Source organism: Oncorhynchus keta, chromosome 35, assembly GCF_023373465.1.
Source record: "Oncorhynchus keta strain PuntledgeMale-10-30-2019 chromosome 35, Oket_V2, whole genome shotgun sequence".
Taxonomy (NCBI): Eukaryota; Metazoa; Chordata; class Actinopteri; order Salmoniformes; family Salmonidae; genus Oncorhynchus; species Oncorhynchus keta.
Window position 1 is genome coordinate 39840410 of NC_068455.1, and position 12125 is coordinate 39852534.

The 12125-nt window shown below is 43.6% G+C and overlaps 1 protein-coding gene across 2 annotated transcripts in view; it reads right to left on the reverse strand.

Moving 5' to 3' along the window:
* LOC118368481 (kinesin-like protein KIF13B) overlaps positions 1-12125 on the reverse strand; it is an 84504-nt gene that overhangs the window by 6404 nt on the left and 65975 nt on the right. Inside the window, exons 26-37 of one of the 2 annotated variants that reach the window (XM_035752616.2) lie at positions 10124-10273; positions 8928-8957; positions 8721-8820; positions 8410-8536; positions 8090-8145; positions 7780-7904; positions 7332-7607; positions 6718-6870; positions 6349-6426; positions 6148-6198; positions 5869-5998; positions 4117-4250 (exon numbers count right to left, since the gene is read on the reverse strand). In XM_035752616.2, the coding sequence (XP_035608509.2) occupies positions 4117-4250; positions 5869-5998; positions 6148-6198; positions 6349-6426; positions 6718-6870; positions 7332-7607; positions 7780-7904; positions 8090-8145; positions 8410-8536; positions 8721-8820; positions 8928-8957; positions 10124-10273 (1410 nt within the window). The remainder of the gene's footprint in view (positions 1-4116; positions 4251-5868; positions 5999-6147; positions 6199-6348; positions 6427-6717; positions 6871-7331; positions 7608-7779; positions 7905-8089; positions 8146-8409; positions 8537-8720; positions 8821-8927; positions 8958-10123; positions 10274-12125) is intronic. The other variant, XM_052496992.1, reaches the window with a different exon arrangement.

Below are 12125 nucleotides of genomic sequence, written 5' to 3' on the forward strand. Positions count from 1 at the left end.
CTGTCCAATTGTTTTTATGTTCCTCTACCTCGGGGTTTCCCAAACTTGGTCCTGGTCCTGCCCCCCTTTGGTGCACGTTTTGTTTTTTTGCCCCAGCACTACACACCTAATTGAAATAATCAAAGCTTGATGATGAGTTGGTTATTTGAATCAGCTGGACACAAAACTAAATGTGCACCGGGGGACCAGGACCGAGTTTAGGAAACTCTGCACTACCTTAGAGCACGTGTGTGAAATTCATTCGACGGAAGGGTCGAGTCTCTGAGGGCTTCCCCCCCTCACCTGGTTGTCTAGGTTTTAATTGAAAGGACAAGCCAAAAACCAGCAGACACTAGGGCCCCCAATGGAATGAGTTTGACAGCCCTGCCTTAGAGCAATGCTTACGAGGCGCCATTATAACACTAGACAGCTCGAGAAGATGGGGAAAGAACCACATTTTTGGAGAGATGTAGGGAGTAGTAGTTCGCCTTCTGTGTTAAACCATTCACATTTTACCTTCATTGAAGCTTACATTTAGGTTTTTATTGGGATCGCCATTAGCGACAGCTTGTCTTCCTGGGGTCCGACACCACGAAAAAGACATTACAAACAAAAAAATACTCTCGAATTTACATATATTTAAATACAATAACATAGACAAGCAGACTTACATGCAAACATACATTACTGCACATTACACTACATGATCAAAAGTATGTGGACTGCTCTTCAAAAATCTCATTACAAAATCATGGGCATTCATATGGAGTTGGGTCCCCTTTTTGCTGCCATAACAGCCTCCACTCGTCTGGGAAGGCTTTCCACTAGATGTTGGAATATTGCTGCGGGGGACTAGCTTCCATTCAGCCAAGAGAGCATTAGTGAGGTCGGGCACTGATGTTGGGTAATTAGGCCTGGCACAGAATCGTCTAGAATGTCATTGTATGCTGTAGCGTTAAGATTTCCCTTCACTGGAACTAACGGACCTAGCCCGACCATGAAAAACAGCCCCAGACCATTATTCCTCATCCACCAAACTTTACAGTTGGCATTATGCATTCGTTCTCCTGGCATCCGCCAAACCCAGATTCATCCGTTGGACTGCCAGATGGTGAAGCATGATTCATCACTCCAGAGAATGCGTTTCCACTGCTCCAGAGTCCAATGGCGGTGAGCTTTACACCACTCAAGCTGACACTTGGCATTGGGCATGGGGATCTTAGGCTTGTGTGCGGCTGCTTGGCCATGGAAACCCATTTCATGAAGATCCCGACGAATAGTTATTGTGCTGACGTTGCTTCCAGAGGCAGTTTGGAACTCGGTAGTGAGTGTTGCAACCGAGGGCAGACAATTTTTATGCACTACGCAATTCAGAAAATCAAATACAATTTTATTTGTCACATGCGCCAAATATAACAGGTCTAAAAGCAATGGATCGGTCAAGGTATGGACTAAATGGTAATACTGGTCATTTCATATCATGGCAGGAAAGATTATTGGGACAAAGCCATAGACTTCTATAAGCTTTCCTTATACCTTACATTGAAATGCAGCACTTGACGGTCCCGCGTTCTGTGAGCTTGTGTGGCCTACCACCGATTTTGCTCCTAGACATTTCCACTTCACAATAACAACACTTACAATTGACCGGCGCAGCTCTAGCAGAGCAGACATTTGACAAACTGACTTGTTGGAAAGGTGGCATTCTTTCATAGGATGCCACGTTGAAAGTCACTGAGCTCTTCATTAAGGCCATTCCAATGTTTGTCTATGGAGATTGCATGGCTGTTTGCTCAATATTATACACCTGTCAGCAACGGGTGTGGCAGAAATAGCAGAATCCACTAATTTGAAGGGGTGTCCACATACTTTTGTACATAAAGTGTACATACGCCTAAAAGACATGCTCCGGTACTTAGACAACTAGTATGTTTCAAATTTCCCGCTTAGGGCTGGATGTGTCAATGTGTACTTCATACATCCATAATCTGAGTAGAATTACTGTTTTACCTCAATTACCTACGAAATCCCTAGTTTGAAAGACTGTTTTCTGGAAGCTGTGCTGCGCCATTTTCCCTACATTCCCCCCACGTGGGCCATTTCATGTTCCAGCCAATGATATTCAACCCCTCGCCAATTGAGTGACAGGTAGCAAGAAATACACAGCAGAGCCAGAGAGAGAGAGCAATGATAGGGTGCACACATCTGCACATATGTGATGTAGTACGCAATTTTCGGGGACCACTTTCACAACTACTGGCTCTGAGGTTTTAGCATTTTTGAAAACATGTAACTGCCATTTCTTGCAATCTAGCGCAAAAAAATACTCTATTAGGCTGTGGTGCCTGTTCTTAAATGATAACAAATAAAGTATTTTTTATTCTTGGCACAGCCAGTCCACATGGTAAGAAGCCTGGATTATGGCTCTATATAACACTTTGCCTTGAGACCCCTGGTGGCATGTCTGGTGGGGTAAGTATGTCTGTCAGAGCTATATACAGACAATTTGGTATCTTCAACACAATTTTTCACACAAGAATTGATGCAGTCAATCTCTCCTCTACTTTGAGCCAAGAGAGACTGACATTGAAAGGCAATATGTGCTGCTCTGTTCTGGGCCAGCTGTAGCTTTTCAATGTCATTCTTTGCAGCACTTGACCAAATCACTGGGCAGAAGTCAAGATTAGATAACACTTGAGCTGGCAGGACTTGTTTGGTCAACTGAGGTGTTAAAAATGCTGAAAATCTTTTAATCACAGACAGTCCTCTCCCCATCTTTACAACAATTTAATCAATATGCCTTGACCATGACAATTTACAAATGTACAGTCTAAGGTGAAACCAAGAAGTGTATTCTCTTCAACAGCCACATCACTTAGTACAAGATTCAGCTCTAGAATTTAGGGAATGATTTGTACCAAATACAATGCTTTTAGTTTCAGATATGTTCAGGACTAGTTTATTACTACCCACCCATTCCAAAACTGACTGCAACACCTTGTTTAATGCTAGCGGTGGGTCATTGGTAAAAATAGAGAACAGTAAAGGGCCAAGAAAGCTGCCTTGCGGAATACCACACTTTACAGAAGCTTTCATTGAAAAAAACCCCACTTTGTTCTATTGGATAGATAGCTCTCAACCAAGGATATAAAGCCATAACACATAAATGTTTCCAATAACAGATTATGGTCAATAATATGAAAGGCTGCACTGAAGTCTTTTTCAGCCATTTGTGTCAGTGCAGTGCATGTTTAGTGCTCTTCTCTATAAGCATACTGAAAGTCTGTTGTTAATTTGTTCACAGAGACATAGCATTGTATCTGGTCAAGAGTTTGTTTAGAGCTGATTGGTAGGCTGTTAGAAGCCATTGTATCACAGTGCAATAATGACCATAATCCCAATAGACAGCTCCAGATCGCTCTACCCCCAGCTTCACCACCCCAGGTGTGCCCGTCTCCCACTGTGTAAAACAACTCTAAATCACAAGTGGCAGGTGGGAATCATTTCAGCGCTGCAGTGTATCGAGCAGTGTCTCTCTGAGAGTAGCTCGTCTTATAACCTGTAACACAAGTGTGTTTTGTCAGCTCTAAAAACGAATGCTCCGAATGCTCTAAAAACCATCTCCACTTTACTCCATTCCACTCAAATGCAGAAAATGATAGGCCTTATTGTGATAGCAGCACCTGGTAAAATGCCTGATGGATGAATTGAGCAAATCATCATGTCATATTATGGGGAGAAAAAAAAAAGGAAAAATAGGCTACATTGAAAAGAAGGCATGGATTTAAGCACTCATTTGGGAGTCAGAGGATGAGGAGACTGAACTACAGTGGAATATAGACCCACATCAACCATACATTTTCTCTGGGCTCACAGTTACTGATTGGTATTGTGGCTAGAAACATGGTTTGGTTTATTTGGGGGAATCCCAGAAAATGGGAAAGGCTTCAGTGGGGTTACAACAGGGTTTCCCAAACACGGTCATAGCCCCCCCCCCACGCCACCTGGGTGCACGTTATACCAAATAACTAACTCATCATGCGTTGATGATTTGAATCAGCTGTGGGGGGTGACCATTGGTGATAGTTCAAATGTCACTTGGTTACCTAAGGTCAGTGGGGTGTGTGTGAGCCCTACCTGTAGAGAGTGGGGCGAGGGGCGCAGGGGCTCCTTCTTGTCCTCGCGGGCAGGGAACAGGGACTTGAGTAGCTTGGGCATCTGCGGCACCAGGGCTTTGACTGAAAGATAAGAGGCAGCAAGCCCTGAACGACCTGAGGGGAGAACCGGTGAGGGAGGAGGAAAAGAGAAGGTGAGGGGCAGGAAGAAAAGATAGGGGAGGAGAAGAAAGGGAGGAGCAGGAGGAAAAGAGCAAGGGCAAGAGAAGGTTTGGAAGGTGGGGGAGGTGCGAGAGATTAAGACAGGAAGTTGAAAAGCAAGCCCAGGAAATTACAAAAAAAATAAAACGTGGCTGGACCAGGTCAGAGAAATGACAAAAAATAAATGAAACATAATAAAATGAAGATGATTTTACCACGTACTAACATATTATAATCATGAAGAAATGAATCTGAATGATTAGTTCTCATTGGCCACACAGCCATTAAAATGACATCGCTGAGAGTGAAATCAAACAAAGAAAAACAAACAGGAAATGGTACTACTGTATGTAACACAGGTACACGCACACACCAGGGTTTCTGTTAGGAAAATGTGGCACTGGACAACGTCACCGGGAAGATTTGAATTCACCGGCCATTTGAGAAACTTATCGGACTCATATGCATTGGGTGCGTAGCCCATTAGGGCAGGTAGGCAACCATTTCAAAAGACTTTTCTGAATTACAGTTCATATTAGGGAAATCAGTCAATTTAAGTAAATGTATTAGGCCCTAATCTATGGATTTCACATGACTGGGCAGGGGCACAACCATGGGTGGCCCTGGGAGGGCGTTGTCCCACCCACTTAGGAGCAGAGCATGTGAGCGGAGTTGAGCAGTTGGAAATCCTTCTCATCGCTCATGGAGCGCTCCGGCAAAAAAAACTCTGATCACAGGGGAAAAAACTGCAGCTCCAAATTCGCTCTATCCATTAAAATCACAATTTAAACCAACACCCATCTATTTTTGTGACTACTTGGACCTTCCATTTGGTTTTGAAGTATTGAAACCAAACCATATGGATTTGAATGAAAATGATTGGAATAAACATGAAGAGGTGAATGTAAGAAGTGTACATAATTTCAAATAAGCTACATGTCATATTAAACAGCATATAAGCGCTCTAAATAGTTCAGGAGCCAGACAGGGAGCCTAATGAATTATTTAGGCTATATTATTTCAAGCCATCCAATATATATACATTGTGAAGCATTTGCGAGTGTGACAAAACAGGCTGGTAGGGACATAAAGCTCTCAGCATTTAAACAACATTCAGTTGTATTAAATCATTATAGTCTGTAAATTGTGCATATAGGCTGTGACTTACTTAGAATTAAATACAAATTAACGAAAAATGACTTTGTGCCTTTGAATTAATTTTTAGAAACACGAGTTTGGCCAGTCTGTGGTTTCAGGCTCATGCGATGGTCGCCTGGAGATCCGGCCAGCAGCGGAGAATATCCACTCAACGTTTGCAGAGCCACTGCATTACCGATTCAAATAAACCCTGGCATGAACACACGCACGAATTAAAACACAGGACAGAGATGGAATCACACCAGAGGTCTACTGCGCAGAAAAGAGAAGGATGACAGGAGAACAGAGAGAGTGAATGTCAAGACTGAGGTAGAGTCAGCCAGTTAACAGAGCAGTCTCGGGGAGAAAGACAGAGAGGAGAGGGGCGAGAGGGGAGGGTAGAGCAGTGGTGTAGAGGGAGGAGTCAGGGCATTACCTTGGTCTGAGTCCTGGCTCTGGTTCTGTGGGGGCATGGTGGGTGGGGAGGAGGAGGGCGAGGGGCGAGGCAGAGTCCGGCTGAACTGGGGCGAGGTGATGAAGATGTCCTGCTGGCTCTCCCAGCGACTCTGGAGGAGAGAAGAGAGAGAGCGAGAGTACGGGCGGAAGGGGGAGAGAGAATTAAAAGATGTGGGGATTGATCCATGTAATTTGGGCTCTGTATTTGTTCAGTTTGAACACTAACAGTTGTATAGCTTCAACAGGGTTGTATAATCACCTTGTTTTCCAGATTGCAGGCAGAGGACAGGTCCTGTCTGCTGCCAGAGAGCTGAACAAGAGAAAGGAAGGAAGGAAGGAAGGAAGGAAGGAAGGAAGGAAGGAAGGAAGGAAGGAAAAAGAAAATGTAATTAGGCAGACCTATACCAAGGACCCAGTACCCCAATAGACATGACTTCTGTAGAGAGAATGTGCCATTTACCCTGTGTACACTGGGGGAGCTGAGACTGCGTCTGTTGCCTTTCCCTTTGCCTGCCAAGTGCTCCTTCACCGCCACCTCCTATACACACACACACGATTAAACACAGTCAAAACCAGGAACATGCCATAGCAGCAACCGTACTGAATTGTCCTGCGATGGACCAACAGAAATGTTAAGTGTTATGTAGATGGTCCTAGTGTGTAGTGGGGATGGGCTTGAGTACTCCATTCAAGGTTTCTATTGGTTTAATAGTAATTGAATACAAGTACTTGAAATGTTTGCAACTATTTAACAGGTTAAACTTATAAACACTGAAAAAAATGTCAAACTCAACCCAGACATTGAACACAGTCCATCCTCAGTGTGTACCTGTCGTAGTCGGTCCAGAGTGAGGATGTTCTCCACAGCCAGAACACTGCGGAGGTATTTCTCGATGGCCGCCTCGTTGTCGGCCGACTTGGGGTTCTCGGCGCTGGCAGCTAGACGAGCCAACATCTCCCTGTCCTCTGAACCCTGTGCGTCCTGAGAGAGACGGGAGAGAGAGACCTGGGAGAGTTAGTAGAGCTGCCAAAAAGACGCAGGATCTCAATTGCTAAAATATCTGTCCCCTCCTAATCTCCTCCCCTTCATCGGCACTGGTCAGCTCAGTTGGTAGAGCATGGTGCTTGCAACACCAGGAGCGTGGGTTCCATTCCCGGGACCACCCCTTCGTAAGATGTACGCACACATGACTAAGACGCTTCGGACAAAAGCAAAATGGTATAGATTGTTATTATACTGTATTAAAATACATTACTTGACAGAGGAAAACAATATGGTGGAAGCCAAGGTCATCATTAGGTTGGCTCCGTGCAATGAAGGAGAATGCGAGGAGAGGACAGATTTTTAAACAGCTGAGAGCTATAGTGATTGTAGTAAGTTTGTACAAAAAAAGAGCCATGGTAACTGACTAGAAATCACAACATTTCCTGTGTATGGCTCACCCCGGGGATGTTGGAGACCACCTCGAAGGTGACCCCGCAGCCGGGGATGGTGGAGCGCGTGGACATCCTCTTCAGGAGATTCTGGGCGAAGCCCTGTCTGCCCGGGTTCAGGTTGACACAGATCCGTTTCCTCAGCACTAGTTGCATGTCGGCCGGGTGGCTGAGCTGCACCACGCAACGTACCGTCAGATACACCCTCTGCTCTGGCCACGCTCCGCCGCGGCTGAGCTGGGGACACTCGTGCACTGTGGAGTCCCATGACGCCTCAGCTTTTACCTAGTGGAGAGGGGATGGGGAGGAGCAGAGTTGTATTCATTAGGGATCATATGGAAGAGAGCCGACAAACAGAGAGTGATTACTTGGGACTTTCCCAATGAAAAACGCTTTTGGTTTCCCATTGCAAAAAAAATGATACGGTGTGCCCTAATGAATAGGACCTGGTGCCTACCTCTCCATCATAGTGTTTGACGATCTGCAGGTCAAAGAAGTCGTCCTCATCCTCTCCGCTCAGAGTGGCGTCCCAACCGCCTGCCTCCGGGACCTCCAATGCCTCCTGGGAACTGAAATCATCCGCTGGAGAGAGCGAGGGGGGGAGAGAGCAAGAGGGAGAGAGAGAGAATGAGAAAAGAGAGGGTAAGAGAAAGACATGCGGTGCTAGATGAATGAAAGTCATGTTTTCAATGATTGACGTAATGTTACTCTAGAACAGTCAGAAGAAGAGAGAGAACAAAGAAAATAAGAGTAGAGAAAGAACTTACCACTAAGGTCCAGGAAAAGCACAGGGGTGTGGGTCTCCATTCCAGGTAGGGGGACCCTGGAGAAACAAAGAAACATGACCAAAGAGACTTGTTGAATAATATGGACATTTCCCATAGGAAAACTGTTTGAACTGTCTACATCTATATCCATCTCTCTTGCAAACGCGCACACACTCACTCACTCACACACACATTCACACACTCACACACACGCACATTCACACTCACATTCACACACTCACACACACGCATATTCACACACTCACACACACGCACATTCACACACATTCACACACTCACACATTCCCTGTCTCTCTCACCACTCTGCGGGAGCTCCGGGGATGCCGCTGCCGGCTGAAGGCACCATTACCGCGTTCCTCTCCTCGGTCAGAGTCAGACGCCATTCCAAAAGCTGGGCCTCCCTCTCCATATCCTCCTCGGTCTTTTCTGTAGAGGGAGCACAACAATGTTTTTACTTCCTCAATGCCACACAGATGTGTAGGCAATCAGAGGAATGTGTTTTCTGCCACCACTTCCTCTACCTCATTTCCTGTGCCCTTTGACCTGCCGCCCAAACTTATACAGCACTTCCTCCACTACACATTGACTGTTGTGTGTGTGTGTGTGTTACCTGGCTTGCTGACCAAGGTCTGAAGGTGTTGGTCCAGATACTCCTGTCTCTTGGTGAGAGCCGTTAGCCACTGGTGACGCAGACGCTCCAGATCACGCTCCTATTGGACAGAACACACACCAACAAATCAGATATAGCACCAGAAGAAGCCATCATTGAGTTGTCCCGCTATCTGTCTCTCAGTAGAGATAATCTAATCTTATTTACCTGATAGCTGTCCATCTCATCACCTTCCACCTGTGGGACAAACAACAAAATACACAATAGTATTAGTCCAAAACACTTTCGTAAATGGCAGCCATTTCTTTCTTCCAGTATAGTAATGTATGTGTATACAGTACCACTCAAAAGTTTGGACATCTACTCATTCAAGGGTTTTATTTATTTTTTATTACTATTTTCTACATTGTAGAATTAATAGTGAAGACATCGAAACTATGAAATAACAAATATGGAATCATGTAGTAACCAAAAAAGTGTTAAACAAATCCAAATATATTTTAGATTCTTCAAAGTAGCCACCCTTTGCCTTGATGACAGCTTTGCACACTCTTCTCTCAACCAGCTTCACCTGGAATGCTTTTCCAACAATCTTGAAGGAGTTCCCACATGTGCTGAGCACTTGTTTACAGATTTTCCTTCACTCTGCGGTCTAACTCATCTCAAACCATCTCAATTGGGTTGAGGTCAGGTGATTGTGGAGTTCAGGTCATCTGATGCAGTACTCCATCACTCTCCTTCTTGGTCAAATAGCCCTTACACAGCCTGGAGGTGCGTTGGGTCATTTTCCTGTTGAAAAACAAATGATAGACCCACTAAGCGCAAACCAGATGGGATGGCGCACCGCTGCAGAATGCTGTGGCGGTTGGAACCAAAAATCTCACATTTGGACTCATCAGACCAAAGGACAGATTTCCACCGGTCTAATGTCCATTGATTGTGTTTCTTGGCCCAAAAGCAAGTCTCTTCTTATTATTGGTGTCCTTTAGTGGTTTCTTTGCAGCATTTCGACCATGAAGGCCTGATTCACACAGTCTCCCCTGAACAGTTGATGTTGAGATGTGTCTGTTACTTGAACTCTGTGAAGCATTTATATTGGCTGCGATTTCTGAGGCTGGTAACTCTAATGAACTTATCCTCTGCAGCAGAGGTAACTCTGGGTCTTCCTTTCCTGTGGCGGTCCTCATGAAAGTCAGTTTCATCATAGATCTTGATTGTTTTTGCGACTGCACTTGAAAAAGTTTCAAAGTTCTGTCTTAAAGTAATGATGGTCTGTCGTTTCTCTTTGTCTTTAATATTATTCTACAATGTAGAAAATAGTCAAAAATAATGAAAAACCCTGGAATGAGTAATTGTGTCCAAACTTTTGACAGGTACTGTATGTATGTGTGTTCGTGTGTTACCTGTACGGGTTCGTTGCTGGCCTTGGCCTGGCAAGTCTGTCTGATCTCCACACAGCCCACTGACACGGCCAGCAGCACCTCAGCTATCAGGGGCATGGTGCCGCTATCCTGCACGGACCTCACCTCCACCTGCAGACGCCTTGACTGGCCCTGTAGGTGGGGGTGAAGGAGAGGGATAAGAGGGAAGAATAGATTAGATATGAAGTTCTAACGTCAATCACCTGTTCACATCCTCTACAATCGATTAAAGTGAGCTCCTTTCTACCTCAAATGAGTCCGTTTGGCCATTTTTTTTTGGTAAGCCCCTTTCCATGACATGCCTTTGGACTATCCCAGAGTGACACACATGGCATCAACAGAATATAGAACAGTGGGGAGAACGTTGCTTGTCCATTTCAATGGTAGATGTACAGTGCCTTATTGCACATTTTGTTGTTACAGCCTGAATTCAAAATGGATTAAATATTTTTTTTTATTACCCATCTACACACAATACCCCAACATGTTTTCAAAAAGGTTAGCAAATTTATTGAAAATAAAATACAGAAATATCTCATTTTCATGAAGTATTCACACCCCTGAGTCAATAGAAGAGTCTTTCTGGATAAGTCTCTAAGAGCTTTCCCCACCTTGATTGTGCAACATTTCCCCATAATTATTTTCAAAATTCTTCAAGCTCTGTCAAATTGGTTGTTGATCATTACCAGACAACTATTTTCAGGTCTTGTCATATATTTTCAAGTAGATTTAAGTTAGAACTAACTCGGCGACTCAGGAACATTCACCGTCTTCTTGGTAAGCAACTCCAGTGTAGATTTGGCGTTGTGTTTTAGGTTATTGCCCTGCTGAAAGGTGAATTCATATTTCAGTGTCTGGTGGAAAGCAGACTGAACCAGGTTTTCCTCTAGGATTTTGACTGTGCTTAGCTCCATTCCGTTTCTTTTTAATCCTGAAAAAAACTCCCCAGCTCTTAACGATTATAAGCATACCCATAACATGATGCAGCCACCACTATGCTTGAAAATATGGAGAGTGGTACTCAGTAATGTGTGGTATTGGATTTTCCCCCAATATAACACTTTGTATTCAGGACAAAAAGTGAATTGCTTTGCAACATTTTTTTGCAGTATTACTTTAGTGCCTTGTTGCAAACAGGACACATGTTTTGGAATATTTTTTATTCTGTACAGGCTTCCTTCTTTTCACTCTGTCAGTTAGGTTACTATTGTGGAGTAACTACAATGTAATTAGCAACTGAGTTAGGAAGGACGCCTGTATCTTTGTAGTGACTGGGTGTATAGATACACCATCCCAAAGTGTAATTAATAACTTCACCATTTACAAAGGGATATTTCATGTCTGCTTTTTTAAATCTTTACCCATCTGCCAATAGGTCCTCTTCTTTGCCAAGTATTGGGAAAACCTCTCTGGTCTTTGAATCTGTTTGAAATTCACTGCTCAACTGAGGGACCTTACAGATAATTGTATGTGTGGGGTACAGAGATGAGGTAGTCATTCAAAAGTCATGTTGAACACTATTATTGCACAAAGAGTGCAATAGTGCTTTTTGCAATTGATTATTTGACTTGACAAGCAAATCTTTACTCCTGAACTTTTTTATGCTTGCTATAACAAAGGACTTGAATACTTACTGACTCAAGACATTGTAAAAAATAAAACAATGTACAACTTAATTCCACTTTGACATTATGGCTAGTGACAACATTTTTTCAATTTAATCCATTTTAAATTCAGTCTATAACACAACAAAATGTGGAAGATGTCAAGGGGTATGAATACTTTCTGAAGGCCCTGTATGAAATGATATTTTCTGAGGTAAGAACAACTTGGAATTGCTGATTAAACAGAAAATAAAGATATTTACTTAAAATTGCGTTGACAGGAAAAAAACACATTGTTTTAGATAGGGTTCTGAATAGATATAAACTAAATTACACCATTACATTGGCAGGAGAAAATGAGAAAAGAAAAAAAATCACAC